General features: G+C 42.0%; 1 protein-coding gene across 2 annotated transcripts in view; it reads right to left on the bottom strand.

Moving 5' to 3' along the window:
- The window catches only part of CSNK1G2 (casein kinase 1 gamma 2), a 335,785-nt gene that overhangs the window by 37,704 nt on the left and 278,572 nt on the right, over positions 1 to 19,509 (bottom strand). For both annotated transcript variants that reach the window (XM_069649504.1, XM_069649503.1), the window contains exons 8-10: positions 10,193 to 10,277; positions 8,040 to 8,188; positions 3,971 to 4,054 (exon numbers count right to left, since the gene is read on the bottom strand). In XM_069649504.1, coding sequence (XP_069505605.1) covers positions 3,971 to 4,054; positions 8,040 to 8,188; positions 10,193 to 10,277 — 318 coding nt within the window. The remainder of the gene's footprint in view (positions 1 to 3,970; positions 4,055 to 8,039; positions 8,189 to 10,192; positions 10,278 to 19,509) is intronic.

The raw sequence follows: 19,509 nt of genomic DNA, 5'->3' as shown, positions 1-19,509 counted from the left end.
AGTCGCCGGAAGACGAATAATGCATTGCAGTGATAACGCGGGAGAGCCCAATTGAACATTTTAAAGAAACTGACAGAGATGAGAACATTGTTAAGAAAAGGGGCGATGACCCAGTATTTTAAAGAAGGGATAAATATATATAACAGTGTTAAAGATGGGTCGGAGACCCAATGCTTGAGAGAAGGATTTGAAACACATGTGAATTGTGTTGAGGGAGGGTCAGAAACCCAACACATGTAAAGAGGAATTAAAACAGACAACATTTGTCAAAAGACGTTAACCCAATATTGGAAAAACATTGTCACGTGGATGAAAAAGTGAATGGAGAAAGGATAATCCCTTGCAGGTTAGTGAACCTGGCAGACAGTGAGTCTGGGACACACCCAAGAGAGGAAGAAAAAAGGAAGTGAAATGATATCCTGGCAGGAGAGTAAACCAGGACTGAGCCAACAAGCGAACCTGAAATTGGGAATACAAGAGGGAAGATTTATACCACTTTTAAGGACCAATAAGAAAGTCCTAAATACCCTGGCAGGAGAGTATACCAGGGAAAGAAAGAGAACTGTGATAAAGGGACATTTAAACGACCGAATGGATTCTAGGGGAAGGGGAGCCCCTTTACTGGTGGAACCTTATTTCTTTTCTGTTTTTGCACCTTTAAGAACTTTGCGTTATGCACTTTGAATGAAAACTACAAGGACCAGAATTCCCTTTTGCACATTATACTGAGTTAAGAGAGTAACTGTCAGTTTAGAATTGTTTGAAAAAGGAAACTCTTGTTTAACATTCAGACACAGACGTTCCATCGTTTTGTTGAAGCAGGGAAACCCCTCTTAGTATTAGGGATAGATCGGATTCACCCCAACCCTTTTTATTATTTTTTATTGAGAATGAAAAAGCCTAGAACAAAAAATGAATATGCCACTGTGTCCGAATCGTACTCTTGATCCCTTAAAGTACCAACAACTAGATGTCTGCCTAGGCAAAGCATGAATCCTATATGAAATTGGGCTAGCACCTATCTAAACGTATAAAATCTGAATGAAAAAAATAGATCAGTGCTTCAGTGATGATGATATGAGCAATTCATGGTGTATGCCTTATGAATATATTTAATGCTGCATTGAACATAACATTAATGTTATGGGTCAGTGATACAAATGTCAAATATCAATTATTGCAATTAAATATTGTTTTGAATGTGTTGAAAAACTGAATCAGATGCAGTATGAAAAAGAAACATGAACAACAAATATTTAACAGTAATTAAGAAAAGCACAGAATAGTGGAAATTTTGAAAAACTATGAAAAAGCCTTTGGGACTGAGGCTTTAGACATTTTGAGGGCAAGCTCACCTACATACAGAATTAGCAACTGTTTGGTACAGGGTTCCGGGTTCATTTCCAGATATGTGGGTTCCTGCTTTGTTTTTGTATATGTGCAATGGTACCAGCATAGCATGTCAATCACCATGCATGCTGCAGAAGCATTGTTTTTTTTTTGCCTGACTGTACTGTGTACACAAATCCCATTAGCAGGTCATGCGAGAGATCCTTGTGACATAAACTGCCCAACCACCTCGGTTTCTTTGATCCCATCACAGACCTATTCCACCCCACAGCTTACTCTATTCACTCATGCAAGTGTATTTCTGAATAAAATACTCACTACTGCCTGCTTACTTGTCAGTCTGCTCTACTCTTCTTTCAGTAGGTCTCACAAATTGGACTGCCAGGGCAAATTTCTAAAAGCAGGGGAGTGGATGCAGAGGGCAAGGTGAACTGCCAGACCCTTAGGAGTCCCATATCAGCAGTGGAACAAGATAAAGTGGTAGCGAGCCCTGGTTTGTGAAACAAGAACCATGAGAACACTGGGTGTATCGGGGCAGGAGGAAAAGGGGGGGGGTCGCATGAAAGAAAATATTTATTATAAAAAATATATTAAAAACATCTTTGGCCAAAGGGATGCAAAACCCAATGTGTTTCACCCCGGTTGGGGCTTTGTCAAAGGTAAAGAGCCCCTGTCATTTTCTCTTAAATACCATCACTTCCTATAATGAGTACACACACACAGTAACATTTGCAGCCATTTTTGGAATGGTAAACCAGTTTCTAGAAACAAATGGTAAAAGACTAAAAGAGTATCATACTACTCCTTCAATCAATATGTAATATTCATGACAGTTTAAATTTACAAATTCGATAAAATTAGTTATAACAAATCATACCAAAATATATAACCTATTAAAAGTGAATAAATTAAAAACAAGGCTTACCTAAAACTACAACACAAAGAAATACAAAAGAAAAAGACTGAGAACCAACTAGAATGAAGAACAAATAGACAGAACCTGAAGAGAGAAAGGAAAGCATAGCATAAAACAAGAGGGAGAAAGAAAACTATATTCAATCTGTAGAAATTAATTTCATTATGCTCACAGTTAACCACACAGGCATGACACGAGACACACATGTTATCCTCTACTAGAAAAAGTCCCAAACTCGCATGGTAGTTTCCATCAAGATAATTTATTCCTCACACTTATTGGATTCAGCAGTTCTCTTGACGCAAGGCGTAAGTACAGAAGTAACGAGAAACAAGTAGTGGCTCCCCTTGCTCTTGTGCTAGAAGCTTTCCCTTTGGATCTCCATCTTTGCTATTACAAGGGTAATGGGTCCTGACTCCACTGTTCCTGTTTCAAGTAATATCTTCAGTCGACCATGCACTACATAGTCTTTTCCCATTTATTGCAATTCCACGCTATCATGACATTACAATATTTCAATTTTAGTTTATCTACCTTAAAAGTTACAAGGAATTTTACCTAGTTCAGTCAATAAAACCGAATATCATTGGATAACGTCTCCTCCCCAACCACTTACCCCATGTCTTCCCCACTCATACGTCTATACACGTCGAACTCTTGGCAAGAACACATCAGTCAGACACCTTGGCAAACCCAGTGCTCTTCCCTGATAAAGGGATTATTTCTTGTAAACTAATCTGATGAAAGCCTCCACGCTACTAGGGCCTGCTTTGGCAACTCAAGTCTATCATTAAACCACTCACCAAATAAATTTAGGACAATGCTTTGTCAGGTCTAGGTTTTGTCATCACAGAAAATGTTGCTCTAAATTGAGCTATGCATTGCTTAATAATTCTCTCATGCATATCGATAACTAACCACAGTTAAACACATATCCTCATTACCACAATCATGTCCCTACCCCTCACTTGTCCATTGTTGGTTCTGCGGTCTAATCCCTCACGCCCATCAACTTTCCCCCATCCCCATTCTTCCATTCAGGAGACTGGGGTCTGGTGACACCCAAGCAGGGCCACAATACACCACCTTTTCAGGCAAGGGCTGACGCCATAAGACCACTAGGGTGGTGATGGGTGGAGTATAAATATAAGCATAACAGTCGTAATTCTCGACCCTTAATAATTTCCTCTCATCAAAGTGAAACGACAGAAACTTCAATGTTCTGAGCAAAGGTGTAAAGAGGATTTACTGTTTATGGTTTGCTTTTAATAAAAATCCTCATTGTTAAACGAACAAATGTAAACCTTCACAAATGTTGTGTCTAGTGTCAATTAAATAACGTAGTTGTGTAATCACTCGTGCCTCCATCTCTCATTACCTCCTCTTACATTTCTATTACCATAGAAAAGTAAAGAAAATGCATCACAATTATGGTTTTCTGCGTAATGCATCTCCAAAGGGTAATTAAATCCTCCTTTATTGCCCATATATGTTCTGCTTTTCTAAACCCTAGGCAATGGATTGGTAGTAACAGTTTCTGGCAGGGACATTTAATCAGTTGTTACACATGTACAATGATGTTTTTTTCATTAGACATGTACAAAGTTTCACCCTTCTTTGTGGTCAGGTTGCTTTGACAGGACACGACAGGAGACATAACTTTGTTGCAGGTCTACAGTCCCTTGATAACTCTGGTTCTTTTACCTGATGCTTGGTGTGAGCCTGCACTTTGTCCCGGTGTGTTGCTTGAGCTGAGACGTCACTGGGGATTGTACCAATGGGGGTTGGCTGCAGACAACACAAAATCAGATTAAAAACAAAGGTCACAGGTCATAAAATTCAATGAATCTATTTCCATTCTTACTATGAACTTTTCACAATGGAAGAATCGGAAAATCGTCCAAACAACTACCAGGAAGTAGTCCTTGCTCTGCATTTACAGCATCTTCATTGAATTCCCAAACATTGCATTACTCTGCACAGATGCAGACTCTCAGAACACAAACATGTATATAGATTGCCTGTTTTTTTCAAACTTTCCATCAAACAGCAGTTTCCTACAATGGTAGCTTGGTAGAAAGAAAAAAGCAAAACAAAATTGGAAACAAGGGGGCACTGAAAACATGAGAAAATGGCAGTGTCACTAAGGCAGCAGGGAGCTGTGGCTGCCTATCTTGCACGGTAGTGACAGTTGAAGACCGTCCTTATTTTATGTAAAACCTAGTTGTAAGGATCCCAAACTCTGCAAATACCTTCTGATATTGCCTCCTAGTAACTTCCTAGTTGTTCATAAACAGAGAATAGAATAGCAAGCTCTTGGTCTACAAAGGGTGTTGGAAAAACGGAGAAAGAATAAAATGGGCAGTCCCACATGTGAAAAATAAATTCGCCCCACCGTCTTTAGCTGAACAAGTTTATGAATGCAATTCTGGCCTGCGGGTCTGCTCTTGCATCATAGTGCAAACAATTATGTCTTGAAAAACGGTACACCAATTTCCAAGTGGCTGCTTTATAGATTTCTGTTAAAGGAACGTTCATTACAAGGACAGCAGCAGCCACGTTCCCTCATATAAACTGGCGGCCCAGGGTCTTCCTGGAAAGGTTTTGTTTGCTTTCTGGTAACAACTGGATGCATGAGACTATCCATCTTACTACAGATTGTTTATAGGCCGGGTAATGTGTGAATTGCACATTTTACTAACAACTGTTTTGATTTTCTGATGCCCTTAGTTTTGTGAAGATAGGTCATTTTTTTAAATGACAAGTGTGGAAAGACCTTTCCACAAGTTGGGAATGAAAGAAGATAAAGAAATGGTCTAAGTAATGAGATCATCGTTACTAGCTTGCATAAAAATTAAGGATGCATTCACAGACCTCCCTTATGTCTGAAAGGTAGTGTATGGTTTGTCAGTCCATAAGGTCTGGATTTCATCAACCTTTATGGTTGATTTTCTAGTTACCAAAAAGCTACCACCCATGTCAAATGCAGTCCGATTGCCTTATGTGATGACCAATAAGTTTAGCAAAGAGATAATTACGTTCACAGGAAGGTCCATAATTTCTGCCTGGGACATATCCTTTTCTCATTCCTTAAGAAGTGTTTGATAACCACAAATGGTGAAGAAAGATTCTGGAGTGCGATTTACCACAGTCCACGCCGAGGTGGTACAACAAAGAGAATCATCGTTTTGGATTGCTTCAGCTTCACAATTGCCTTTGTTAGGAAAGGCTGTGGAGGCAACTGACTTTTTGTTGTTGCAACTTTAGCTCCATAGTTTATATGGAACCCCATTCATTCTGCTATCTTGTTCCGACTTTTGAACAGAAGTGAAGCCTTCAGATTCACTCCCCTTGCCATTGTGCTAATTTGTTATGGGGAAACTGACTAGTCCTTCAGACTATCAGTAGTGGAAAACTTTGTTTCACCTTTGAATTCTTGTATTTTTACGTTGCACACAACACCTTAACGTGCAGTGCAATGGGGCTACTTTTTTTTATCTGTAACTGTTTACACTTGGGTTTTTTTTTGTTACTTTTATAGGTGCCTAAAAGCAAGTTGGTTGGAGCCGTAACATTTCTACTGGTTTTATTTCATTTTTCTTATGCGCATCCACGTTTATCATGTATGGCTACTAAATGTGGCTAGTTCCCTATAATTCCCATGGCAGAAGAGTTTTGCTTGTTTGTTGGCCATATTGTAGTATGGCCTTCACCCTGCATTCCTAGGTAAGGCAATGCCTTATGAGGTCATGCACTTGGCCGTGAAACCTGTTCTTTTTGTGTGCTACGGAACGTGTGCGTGGTCCAGGAAGTGGGCCGGGACAGTCTAGTCCCAGTCCATATCCCTGGTGCCAGAAAGTCTGCTACTCGGGCAGATGTGAAGCGAATAGTTGTCCCTGACTGTTTGAATGGTGCAGATCCTTTCCATTGATGGGCTTGGAATTGTTGTTGGCTCCAGTTTTGATAAGAGGACAACTCCTGCAGCCATACTTCAGATCCACAAGCCCATTGAGGACGACATCTGCTGTGGACCAGCATCCCTTGCAAAGACTGGTCCGGTGAAGCCCTGCTCCTCTGCCTGATCTCCAAAGACCCTCGTCAGTGCTTCAGCCGCTGGACTAGTGGGGCAAACTAGTCTAGACATCTTAGAGGTAGCATGCTCTCGGAGCCTTCGGAAGTGTCCCTGGAATGCCGGTTGCCTGACCAGCTGTCTCATAGGCTACCTCACCAGAATCGCTGCTGGTCTGAATTCAAGCCTGGAACTTCGGTGGTTGCCAGTTTGGAGTGGAGTAACTAACTGTGCCTGTCGGCCTGGCCCTCCATAGAATAAAATTGGGTACAAAGCCCTTTGTCTCCAATCTCCCTCTGACTTACCATTGGTCATCGAATCTAGGTAAAGTATCCTGCCTCTGGATTAGCATTGGATATGCAAGAGAGAGAAGGACTTACCCGTCTTCTGGTAAATTGTTGCTTAACTTTCATGAATCCCCACCACAAGCCCATTGCATGCTTTTAGAGAACCCATACCTGTGAGAAACCTTGTGTTGGAACATATGTTAGGGTTGAACTTCTAAAGTATCGAAACGGTGAAGTTGTGTGGGTGGTGCAGGTATTACACAAATACCAGCAAAGGCAGATTCATGAGAGATAATACAAAGTTCACCCTGCAGCTCCAGGTCTTTCATAAGCCGTCAATACGGTCTTGTCATCTACTCAATCCATTGGTCCCAATGCGATCACAACCCACCCTGAATAATGACAATTTCCAAAAGCAATTCTAATGGCCCCTGTGCGAATTATTTTTAAAAATGTTTTTCTTCTTACATTATCCTGTCTGTCACCACAGTAAAAATGAAATACCTGTACAATGGAATATGCAGGAAGGAGGGACTTCTAGTTATCCTATGAGCTGCCTTACTGTATTCGGGCACTACAAGCAATATTCTTTACTCACCTAAAATTAAAAAGGTCTATAAACCATCACTTCTCCCCTCTCTCACTACATGGGAATCCTTGAAAGATTAACAGCTGAAACCAAGGTAGCTCAAGACTAGCCTCAGGAGAAGCTGCTGGACCTGGACAGCCAGGTCCCAATCTATGGCTCTCAGAGGGGGCTTCAGTCTGAACAAGCATAAGGTATAACCTATAGGATCACCACAGAGGTTAACTTAAATCTTGCACCTTGCAACAACTTTTTTCTTAAAGAAGCTAAAGATGTTTTTGTTAAAAAAAAAAAAAAAAAAAAAGGTTTTCATCCCTAAATTGAATACTTGCTACTGTAAATATAGCACCACTTGGAAATAGTCACCAAGCCAAGGATTGTTGGGCATGGAGGCTGCGCCCTGTATATTGCAGTTGCTGTACATTTTATATGTTCATCCCTTCATAACCTCCCCTTTGCACTGACTGGATAAAGTTTGGAGCTCCCCCTAGTTATCTGTACTTGTACATACTGGAACTTCTCACTTAATAGATCTGGAATGTTCCATGACTGCATTTATCAGACCCATCCCTGCCCCTACCCTTTTCCCCCTCCTTTCTTCTTGTAGCACTATGAAGTAACATTGTTCAGTGTTTTAGGAAACGCCAATAAAACAGGAAATGCATCTTTGGAAGAGTAGGCACAGCCACTTCCTAGGCCAGGTCACTCGGTCTCACCCATGGTAATCCTAGATGTATAACCAGCATGAGCCATGAGGGAACACAAGCAGAACACTCCCACAAAGTCTTAAAAGATAGGAAATGAGTGCACACTAGAACAAGCAACACTTACTAATTGTTTCCCCACCCAGTCATATTCATAGTCGAAGATGTATCCATGGCGATCGAAGAGGTCAGTGAAGAGCTTCCTCAAGTAGTCGTAGTCTGGCTTCTCAAAGAAATCCAGCCGCCTCACATATCGAAGGTATGTCCCCAGTTCCTCTATTATAATAAAGCACAAGAGGTAATCTCAGCAATCATTAGCTGTCATGAAACAATTTCCCTTGCATTTGCAAAAGACATGTCCAATACTAGTTTCTATTTTACAGACCATCTAGATACAGAGTGATAATAAATACTGGGGAAATAAAACCAAAGTTGCTTGTAACAAGAGGCTTGTGTTCAAGATCGCATCAGATTGCGTCCCACTTTTATTATCCTCAAATGCTTCGTACTACATTTAGAGCCATAAACTGAAACTGTCCCTTCGTTGCTGAAAACAAATTTACATACCAGAACTAAAATACACAAAATAAAAATCCTTGTATATTGTGAATAAATCAAATTGTCTTCGAGAACCCAATCCCATGAAACAAGGCCCCGATTGCAGTGTTGACATCGGTACTCAATGGCTTATCATAGGAATCACACAGGGGAAACCATTGCTTATTCACTGCACTTGTGTTGGTTATTAAACCGATTTGTTATAGCAGCATTGTTACTAAAGACCACCAGAAAGATTTTCATAAATAGTATAGATGATTGAAACCTACAGCCGGATTTATTTTTAAAGATGATGGTGGGCCATTAAATTCATAATTTTTCAGGAGCATCTTATCACCTGGTCACACATGAGGCTTAGAAGCAGACCCATCTTAACTTCGCTACCTGTTTGTTCCCCTATAGAGCATGCTATCAATCTGCACCATGCGACAGCTTTTTCTGCAGCTTTTATTCCTAGTACAATTAACATTTGGTGCAGCTTTCCTGAAAGACATGCAACATGTATATACAATCTGGAGCCTAACAGGATAAACAACCACTCTAGTTCGGATACATTCAGGAATATTAAAAAGGCTTCACCTCTCTGACGAGTCTTCACTTGGGAAGAACGATCGGAGCTCAGACCACACTACTTAACAAAAGTAAAGCACTATAACAGCTAAACTAGTATACACTCTTCCTGGGAACAACTGGCAGAAGACTACAGACAGCAGCGCTGTCGCCAATCCCCTTTCTATGATATAATGGAAGTAACTTCAGTCTTTCAATGCAGCAAAATGTATAAGCTTGTGGTTTTATGTTCAGTTTTAAAAGTGTGATTGGAATTTGTGGGTGAAGGATTTGCCAAACATTCATTTTCAACCCCATCCTTGTACAAGTTCTTGGGGAAGAAAGGCTGCTGCGGGCGGGTTACATTTTTAACATCAAAAATCACCACAGCACGGTGATTGAGCTTTAAGCTAGGTTACAAAAGGAAGTGAGTGTCTGGTTGCTAAACTAGCCTCAAGAGGAAATAAGTGTTTTTTTCCCCCAGTGCAGGCAGACGTCAGGAGATATTTTACTTTTTAAACCACATAGTGGAAACTATCAGTACAGATGCGCTTTAATAGGAAATACCAGCTTTCGTAGAGGACACACTATAACCAGCAACATATATTTTTTGTACATTACACTTCTATGGGCTCTGAAGCCCGGGATTCCCCCATTGTTGCCCGCATGAGCATATTCAGGACTATGTTAACACTTTTCTACCCATCCATGGTCTCTTGATAAACGCTTCTAAACATTACTAAGTTATTTTTTTACACTTGTGTGGGTGAACAACTATTTTAGTACTGCCGACCCTTGAATCAGTGAAAAAACGGGGGCACATGATCAAGCCATTCTACAGGCACAGGATGTTTTTTACCTTTGCCAGCTGGTTAGATATATAGGACTATGACATACAATATGCTACCTATACTACCTCCCAACTCATGCTGACGAGACAGTACAAATCTGGCGACTTAAACCAGATTGCAATATATCACTCCAAAACAAGCACGGATTGACCTTTTTGGGAAATAAGCCTATTCTCTTTTGAATTCTCAAAAGAATAGATGTAGCGCCCAAGTGGGAAATATGAACGGTGATCGCAAACTGAAAATTAGACTTGAAGGCAAGTTGAGGAAAAGACGAACATAGAACGGCCATAGGTGGAAAAGGTTTGTCAGTTCTCCTCACCTGGAAAGTTTTCACATAGTACTTCGACAGGCGTAGATCTCTTTGTGTCGCCAATCTTCTGATACCTTTCTTTTAACGTGTCAGCCTGTATTGTGCAAACAGAGGATGTAGAAAGATGCAGTGAAAAATTACTCAATGATTACAACACTTGGAATGATGTGTGCTTTTGAGTCACTCATTATGGGAGAACCAGTGCCGGATGTCTGGAGTCTTGGTGACGCGATCCTAAAACTGCTACTTTATACCGGAAATACCTGAACGATGAAGCACCTCTTAGGTGCCCAACTACATATTGGAGACGTGGGACATGAAAAGGCTTCTCTGTGTCTCAACACTGGTCTGTCCAATATCAATACATTACAGTTACTCTAAATCATCTCCTATGAGTAGATTAAAGAACAGGGTTACCTGGCCAGCAGGCATAAGTGCATGGCTTCAAAATGACCAATCGCTATATTCCATGATTTGCCTTTAAAGTGGGGCATATTGGGGTAAGATACAGGGAAAACATGCCCTAGGAGCTCAATTGCATACATATTTAATTTCTAAGCATACATACACTATTCTTACTTTCAAACAATCCATCTGTACATATAATTGTTAGCACAGTTTCTCTGAAGTCCAACTAAGGGCTTAGTAAAACCCTTCAACAGAGGCAGTACAAGACTCCACTCTTAGTATAAGGCTGTACCACCTGAGTACATGGTAGCGTAGACAAAGGGGCCAGTCTGATCTTAGGAGGGAGAGAGGGCTGTAGAATCAGTACAAACGAAATTGTAATACATATGGTCCAAAGAAATACTATGCATGTTAAAATAAATGATTTATTTAAATACAGGTAGGCCCAGATAAATCTAGGGGTAAATAAGTACTAACACATTGTATGAAATCACAATTTATAAAAACACTATACCTGAAGGTACACAGACCAAAGTATAAACCTTATTTGGAACACTGAACAGTAGTTCTAGGGAAGTCAAACCATTTTCATACACATTCAGTATAGGTCACACCTATTCTTGGGGAGTAAAAACCAATGGTTACTATCCCAATTACATTCAGTAATGCAAGGGCAGTAGACCCTACCAGTTGTAAAGTGACTCTGTACAAATCACAATCAGCCAACTGGACAATATACTTTTTGTGAATAGTGCAACACTTATTCCAGGTACAGTAAAAACCTACAACTACTTTTGTGATAAGAAAATTGTTGAGGGACTTTTTGGTTGACACCATTTTGGTTGTGCATCGCGACTTTAAGTAGGTGTATGATTCAAAGTTCTGTTATCTGATTAGATGCGTGTTGACTTTTGTCGCATGGGTCTGAGCATCTAAGGAGACTAAGAGACCCTCCACTCCGTTGTTAAATCACAAGGAGATTTGATGAGCTTACACCTTGGCGCATTTGAAGGTGTAAGCTCATCAAATTTCCTACTTCTGTGATAACACAGTTGTACTAGGTAGGTAAAACCAAAGGATGTAATATTTAATTACAGGTGCTTTTGAAATCATTGAAACACAGATAGAATAACTCTTGTAACTTATTTTTGCATGGCACACAGGTAACACAAGGTAAGTAAAACCCATCTACTTTTTCAATCTCAGAACCACACACACTGGGTTAGATAGCACAGGGAAAGTAAACCCTAATGTCACACTTTACTGAATGACTCAGTTATTCTAGGTAGGCAACAACCTAATACAGACTTATTCTGGACAGGCTAACAGCAAGTCAGGGGAAGCAAGACCCAGTTGTAGGAAACTCGTACAATTACCCGGCAGGAATAATCTGGTGAAACCAACACATTACTTTTGGGAAGAGGCACAATCTAATCACAGGAGAGTAATATACCTACACATCTACTTTCTATTAGAATGGCAAAACGGTTTCTAAGGAAGAAAAGAGGTTAACCATACTTTTAAGAATAGTGCATCACACAAGCAAGGTAAGTAAGAACTTTTTTAACTGTTCACTCTTAGAGTTACAGTTACCATCCAACTCTTTACAAGTAACTTTTAAACACTTATTTTCTTTTCTAGGCAAAAGGCCCAATCCCTTACTTTTTCCCTTATTCTTGGAGCATGAGTGTTTAAGTGGCAGAAGGGGGGTAACTAGGATCTAGTGTCCAACAAGCAGTGTCAGGATAGGTTCTTAAGTAGCAAAAGTCAGAGTGCCTTGGGAAGACTGGGCAAACAGGCGAGTACTGTACTTCTGAGTTAGAAGAGGGTCCAGGGACTTTGCAGAAGACACCCTTGCGGGATTCTAGCTGTGCTACTGGGTAAACTGGATGAGAGGCCTCCCCATCACAGAAAACACCCCCACAGCTACACAGAAATCCTAAGAGACTTAAGGTAAGTACATACCCAAGTCAACACAGTACCTCAGCATTTAGAAGATTTTGCAGCAGGAGGACTTCAGTGTCTGCAGTCAAATACCCAGTCAGTGGATTCCTTGTCGTGGTGATTGAAAACAAGACCTCAGAAGGAACTTTGTAGCAGGGATTGCTGAAGAAGGCTATAGGCAAGGTTTTCCTCGTGGCTGAATGCGGTACTGCATATTTTGCTCCTTTTCAAGGTGTACAGAAGAAGACAGAAAATTGCAGTTGAATTATCGTCGTTACAAAGGTCCAGCACTCTGTTGAGGGGACTTCTCGGACTCGATTTGTGTCTCTGGAGATCCACCAGGATGCCCAAAAAGTTTCCGCGAGATTCCGAAGACCATGCACCGCACAGTGGCTCGAGGTCCCAGGGTATTGCAGCAACGCAAGGTCGCAGCAACGCTTGGGATGGCTCAAAAATGCAAGTCTTCTTGAGTCTAGTGGACCTCACCAGGCTCTGGGTCAGGGTCACCGTTTTCGGAGTCCCCAGGTCGATTGGAAGGAAGGGCTACAGCAGGCTCAGGTTACACAGCAGGCTCAGGTTACACAGCAGGCTCTCGGTTCGCTGGAAATTGTCTCTGCCGCTTTTCCTTCATCATCCTCTTTGGTTTCAGTTCCAGTGGTTGACTTTTCTTCAGCTTCCAGGTTGGCAGTATTTATCAGGAATTACAGCACAACTTCTGCATTCTCTCCCTGCATTTTACAAGGCGCGGTCTGGTTGTCCAATCAGGACAGCCAGACTCCACTGGGATTTGTCCCCATTCAGGCAAGGGGGAAGACAAAGGGCTGTGGAGTTTTGGACTCCTCCCCTGCTTCCTGCCCTCACAGACAGACTGGAACCTGGGTGGGAAGTGCAGAGGACTCCCCGCCGAAGGTAAAAATCACACAAAGGAATTTCCCACCCTGGATGTAAGGGGAAAGGACAAGAAAGGACAAGAAACACTAAAATGGCGAAAAAAGAAGACAGGGGCCGTTTGGGTTAAATGAGCACCCTTAGGTGCCTTTACTGCAGCTGTGCACACAGCCTGCAGTAAGGGTGCACCAAATGAATGCAAGATATCACTGCCACCAGCCATTGAAGGTAAGCTTGTCCCTGTAACAGAATTGTTAAATTTAATGTGTAAAGGGAATACATTGCATCTCCCCAGCACTCCACATAAGGTGGGGTGTGCTGGTTTCACCTAATAAAATGTAAAAGGGATCCAAAGATCCTTTCTACCATTGGGAACTGTAGTTCTCTCAAGTTTAGCAAAAAGAAAGTTAAAACGGGAGCCCCTGGGGCAACCCAGCAACAACAGGCACTTATTGCCAATAAGTTGTTTGAGGATAACTTTAAAAAGACACTATGGAGAGTCAAATAAATGACACCGATAAAAAGAGCAAAAAGATTCTGTGAGGGTGGAAAAAGGTTCCCACTCAGAGATATTAAGGAAACATATACCACTAGTAAAGCAAACATTTCTGGGAAGATTTACCAGTTCTGTGAAAATCTTACCCAACAAGAATGAAGTAGGGTGTATGAAGTACGAGTATGATTGAGTTGGCTGGTTTTTAGTAATTGTGCATTACTCTTTGTAATATACTGTATGCATTTAGTTATACGATGCACTGCAAAGATTGAAGCACTTTAACCTTGAATTATGCAAAACTGTTCCGATTATTTCCCTTTTTTGTATGCGTCTCTTTAGTATGATATAAGTTGAATTAAAAGATGATCATTTTGCACACCGTTGAATGGAGTGTTTTTTCAGAAATGTTTTTAGTAAATTAAGTAGAGGAAGGTATGGCCCCCCTATCAGAGCTTCTGAAACGTGTGTATGTTTTAAGTTAATTACCTGCAGAGGGGCTGTCTAACTGGGTGCAAAACTCTCCCTCTAGTCTCCTTTTATGTTTTGATCACATGAGAATGCAGGCATATTGATAGTGAAGATAAGCTAAAGTCCTCTGCTCATGAGCATTTCCACGAACCTGGACTATTGGTAGGTCTCTTGATGCACACTGCCATTTAATAAACCCCCCCCCCCACATTAATCAAACTATTCAGACTGACACCGTCCGTCACTTTACAAATATTAGGAGTTAACGAACAGTTCAGTCTTTATCTAGCCACTTGACAACCAATTTGAAGTATCTCATAGTAGCAGAAACCTTTCCAATATCCCCGAAAACAAACACTCTAGAATGTCATTAATCCTTGCAGCAGCTCCCCAATGAATGTTCCAGATTGATGTACACTGAACCAGATTTGAATTATTTTTACAGCACTATAGCCCTTATTTCTACTTTTGATACGTCAGTCACTGAAATCATAAAGGAAACACACATTGCAATCTAAAATAAACATGCAGGGTTTTTCCCCCTCCCCTAGAGTTGCAGTTCATTTCTATAAGCGTTACCTATACCTTTCTTGCTCAAGCAAGTCCTGGTCTGCATCTCGCACTAGGGCCTCTTCAGTTATTTCCCGGATCATCTCTTACATGACCAGCTCCTGCTCCCCTGCCACTGCCAGACCATGTCCAGATATAGATACAAGCCTGACACCCTCCTGGAACCTATGGTCTCCCAGGTCCCGCCTTTGGACCTCTTTTCATGCCACTGGCACCTACGGAGATACAGGCTTGTGTGACCTTACATTATAAGTCACAGATCGAGCAACAAATCACGTTTGATCCGTAGAGGTTGGCGGTGGATGCTGTGCCAAAGAGGATGGTCCACCTCCAAAGCACCCCATGCTGGACCAACAAAGGAGCCAATGAGAACTACCTAGATCTAGGGAATTTCAATGAAGCTACAAGCTCCTATGATAACAGTAAGGGCATGCATTAGTTACATGGAAACTAAGCAGCCTTCTACTCTACAGTAGAAGAAACAGAATTCCAGACATCATCCTTGACCAGCCTTCGTATGCTGGAGTAAATGAAGTCAGTGCCGTCTTGGGAATAGAGATTAGCAGACTGTATCCATGTGCCACGACACCTGCTGTCCCACGACACCTGACCTGCTCTAACCCATTCAGGGTTTTGAGGAGAACTATCCAATAACCCGTAAGGTGGACAGCATATGGACCAAAACCACAGTGGCAGTCCAAGATGCACAGCCGTCAGACAGTTGGAAACGTGTAGAAGACGAATTTAAGAGATCCTATGCTTCCTGGCACTCCACAGTCAAGGCATTATCCCTTGTGATCTACTTTCACAAGGTTTACTACAGAACTTGGCAGTCTCTTTGAGACACTTTAAAGGGGGGCTCAGACTGGTCGAGGTGCACAAGCCGGTCCAATACCTCTCGTACATAGCCAATGACAATTATGCCCTCTATTGTGGCAAGCTTCTCATATATTGGTGGCACAGTTTCTAAACTGGATTTTGGGGGAAAAAATGAGATGCTCCCCAGAATGTTTCTCTTTTGAACCCACCGCCCCAGAAGACTAAACCCCGAGGTTGTAGGTCGGATACCGCCCATCGTACCCTGGATGGTATGGAGCCCATCTTCGGGGAACCAGCTTCATATGTCTCTCAGACTACCTACCAGTGGGAGAGGAAGGGGAAGGGTCATGTTTCAATTCAGTTCTCCAGATAGCGCGGTCAGCTCCTCAGCAGCAGTCTGACGACCAGATTTCTCCAGCTACTACAGTCTCTCATTCAGAAGAGCTAGTTTTCTGCTATATGGGGAAATTCCACCTCTAATTCTTGAGCCCTGCAAACTGTGTGGGAGGGTTATGGCATTGAAGGTGACACCCCCCCCTCTATCTGGGTGCACGCCTACCACTGTCCACAGAGAACCAGTGAAACCTCAGGACCCGATGGCTGGTATTTAGAGAATTATGTGAAAAGAGTGAACCCTTCCGAACACCCACAAGTGCAGGATACAGATAAGGGAAAAGGCTTCAACTCAATCCTCTTTTTGGTGCAGTAACATTCAGTGGTATTGTGACCGGTTAGCTTTGAATAACATGAACTATATGGTCTAAGACGATGCATTCAAAATGGCTTCCATCACATCGATTTCACACCTATTTTTTTAAAGATGGCTTTACCAGCTCCACAAATGTGATGGGTTCCCATTTTCACATCTCAATGCCACCCCTTTACCAGAAACTTGAGATGTATGGTGACGAAATACCACAGCCACTTTCGGTTATATGTAAATCTGCATTATTCTTAAACTGGCTCCCTTTGAAAACCTAAAAAAAAACGCATCGGAAAATCTTTTGAATGTACTAAAATACATTTCACAACTGGAATGGGATGACTAGATGCAATTTGAAGGCACTATACATGCACCTTCCTTACGCACAGCGTTTACGAGATTAACTCAACGAGCCTGCTCATTTGCAGCTCCTTGCCCATATTATTCAATGCACTGGATTATTGTGCAATGCAATGTTGGTGCCGACTACCTCAGAACTTCGAGGATGTAGCAATGGCAGTAGCACTTTACTAATGTCACGTATCATGACATCTACCTCCTCCTTTGGAAGCAGCTTATTCTGGGGAGTCCAATTTGGAGCAAATTAATTCGTTCATCCAAAGGTTTTAATGCAATACCGCTTCTGTTTTAAAGGGTTTGTGGAAGATTTCCAAACCCATCAACTTCCTAAATGCCATTTTTTCCCAGTGCTGGCAAGGTGCATAATTTTGGGGAAAAAAGCATTTTTGTTTTGATAAGTTTAAATGCAATGCTGCCTGCATTCTTTTGTGCTTCAATTGCATTTTTTCTAATTTGGGCCTAAAAACAGTTTTGCTCCTTGCCCATGCTCAGCTCACTTGTGAATGCTCTGTGTACGGTGGCCTTTCCTTACTAGTGGTTCAGAGGAATGGAACCAAACGTCCTGGGACCAGCAGATTTCCCTATGGTAGCAAAGTAAGCGCAGAATGTGAAGTTTGACCCCCTGCCCTTTCGTCCTCCCCCCCCCCCCTCCCATCACCATGCTACAATTTTGTATGTCTGTTTCAGTGCTGTACATTGAGAAGGTAATCAGGTAAACCGCCGTTTAAGTTATTGGAGGCCAACTGTCACCTGTTAAGTGAACTAGGAAACTATCTCAGGGAAGTGGTTGGAAATGGGCGGTCTACGAAATGCATTACATACCTGTAATCGTCTCTCTGATGCTTGTACCTGCTTAGAATCATATGCGCTGCATAGGTAGACATCTAGTGGTAGGTGCAAAGCATTGCATGACTTGTTTTCAAAGTTCCAAAAGGGACGTCGACTGGGCTGGTTTGTATTACTATCCCGTGTGTGATATGCACTGTACTCATGGTCCTTCACACCTAGATGTCCTCCAATTTTTTATTTGTGACATGGGGAGCATGAAGTGTATGCGTCAGTACAGGAAATCAAAGGTGTAAGATATCGATGACCCTTCACTTCAAGAGGGGAGGAAGGGTGGCCACATGTGAATCTAAGCAGATACGAGCATCAGAAAGACGATTACAGGTATGCAATATGCAAGTCTTCTTGTGGGTCTGCTTAGAATCACTTCGCATAGACAAGTGAGCCATGCTTTGAGAAGGTACAGCAGCAAAAAAAAAAAAGGTCTTCACACTGCCTGACCAACCTGTGGATCAACTTTTGAATGTGCATCTAAGCAGTAATGCTGTGTGAAGGTGTGAATTGAACTCCAAGTAGCCTCTTTGCAAACAGCATCTAATGGTACATTTACAATGAAAGCTAGAGTTGCCCCGGTTCCTCAAGTGGGGTGCGCTCTGGGCATGAATGGTAATGTTCTCTTGGATAGAGAATAATATAATTGGACGCATTTGACAATCCATTTTGAAATAGAAGATTTAGAGACAGGATCCTATTCTATGCCTGTGGCTAAGGAAACAAATAAAGTATCAGTTTTCCTTAACAATTCAGTTTTGTTTAGGTAATACATTACTGCCTTCCTGACATCTAGCGTATGGAGGATTCTCGCCACTGAATTGTGTGGATTTTGGAAGAAAGCTGGAAGTTCTATGAATTGATTTACATGGCACTTTGAAATAAATTTAGGAGATAAATGAGGATGTGTACGCAACGCAACTTTACAGCCACTGGATTTAACCAAGAACTCCCACCCCCCCCTGCCTCCATGAAGCCGCAATGGCCCAACACCTCACCTTTCAAGCACACTTCTGCATCTGCCCAAACTGTGCCAAAGGTCTACCACACCTAAACCTAGGCATGATGTCCAGCCAGCGCCTAAAACCGTGATGTGCTCCACCCTGACTGGAAGTGCACAATGCTCACCTATGACACCTCCTCACTCCAGCTGCCCTGTTAAATGCAAGACTGCCAAAGGAAGTCTAAACACTGCAGATCCCACTGCACATCTAGCAGTCACTATCCAACTGTTCAGTTAGGACACACTGCAACCTCCACCCCTAGTTTCATACAGAGTTGAGTTCCCAAGCCAAGGTCGGTATCACCCCCCCACCCCCCAGCTACACCAACCCCAGGATCCCCACCTTCACACAACACCAGCTACCTTCCTACATCTTGAGCACCTCTTTCATAGATAGGAGAAACACAACCGTGTCGGGCAAGACACAACTTGCCAGACTCGGAGCTAGAACAGCCTCTCAGCCTCAGCTCCCCACACATGAGCTGTCGCCACACACACTTGGGACCTCCAGACCAAACTCTCACTCGAGCCCACCACCACTGCCACTATTTTGTATTTGTATTTTATTTGTCTTTTATTAAGCACCTTAAGCCAAAGCGCAGAACATAAAAATGAGAAACAGTACAATAAAAGTGAATGAGCAACAAGGTCCAGGAAACGATCACTCAGGAAAGTTGAAGTGAGATTTTAAAGAACCACGAGAGAGTAGACAGATATAACGAAGAGAAAGTTGAAAAGCATTCCAGTGAAGGGGGCAAGATGATAAAAAGATCAAAAACGAGACTGAGCATAGGGAGGACAATGAGTCAAAAGTCGGAACTGAGAATAAG

Source organism: Ambystoma mexicanum, chromosome 1p (assembly GCF_040938575.1).
Source record: "Ambystoma mexicanum isolate Mex_15411 chromosome 1p, UKY_AmexF1_1, whole genome shotgun sequence".
Taxonomy (NCBI): Eukaryota; Metazoa; Chordata; class Amphibia; order Caudata; family Ambystomatidae; genus Ambystoma; species Ambystoma mexicanum.
The sequence above is the reverse complement of the archived record's forward strand: the minus strand, read 5'-3'. Positions and strand labels throughout refer to the sequence as shown.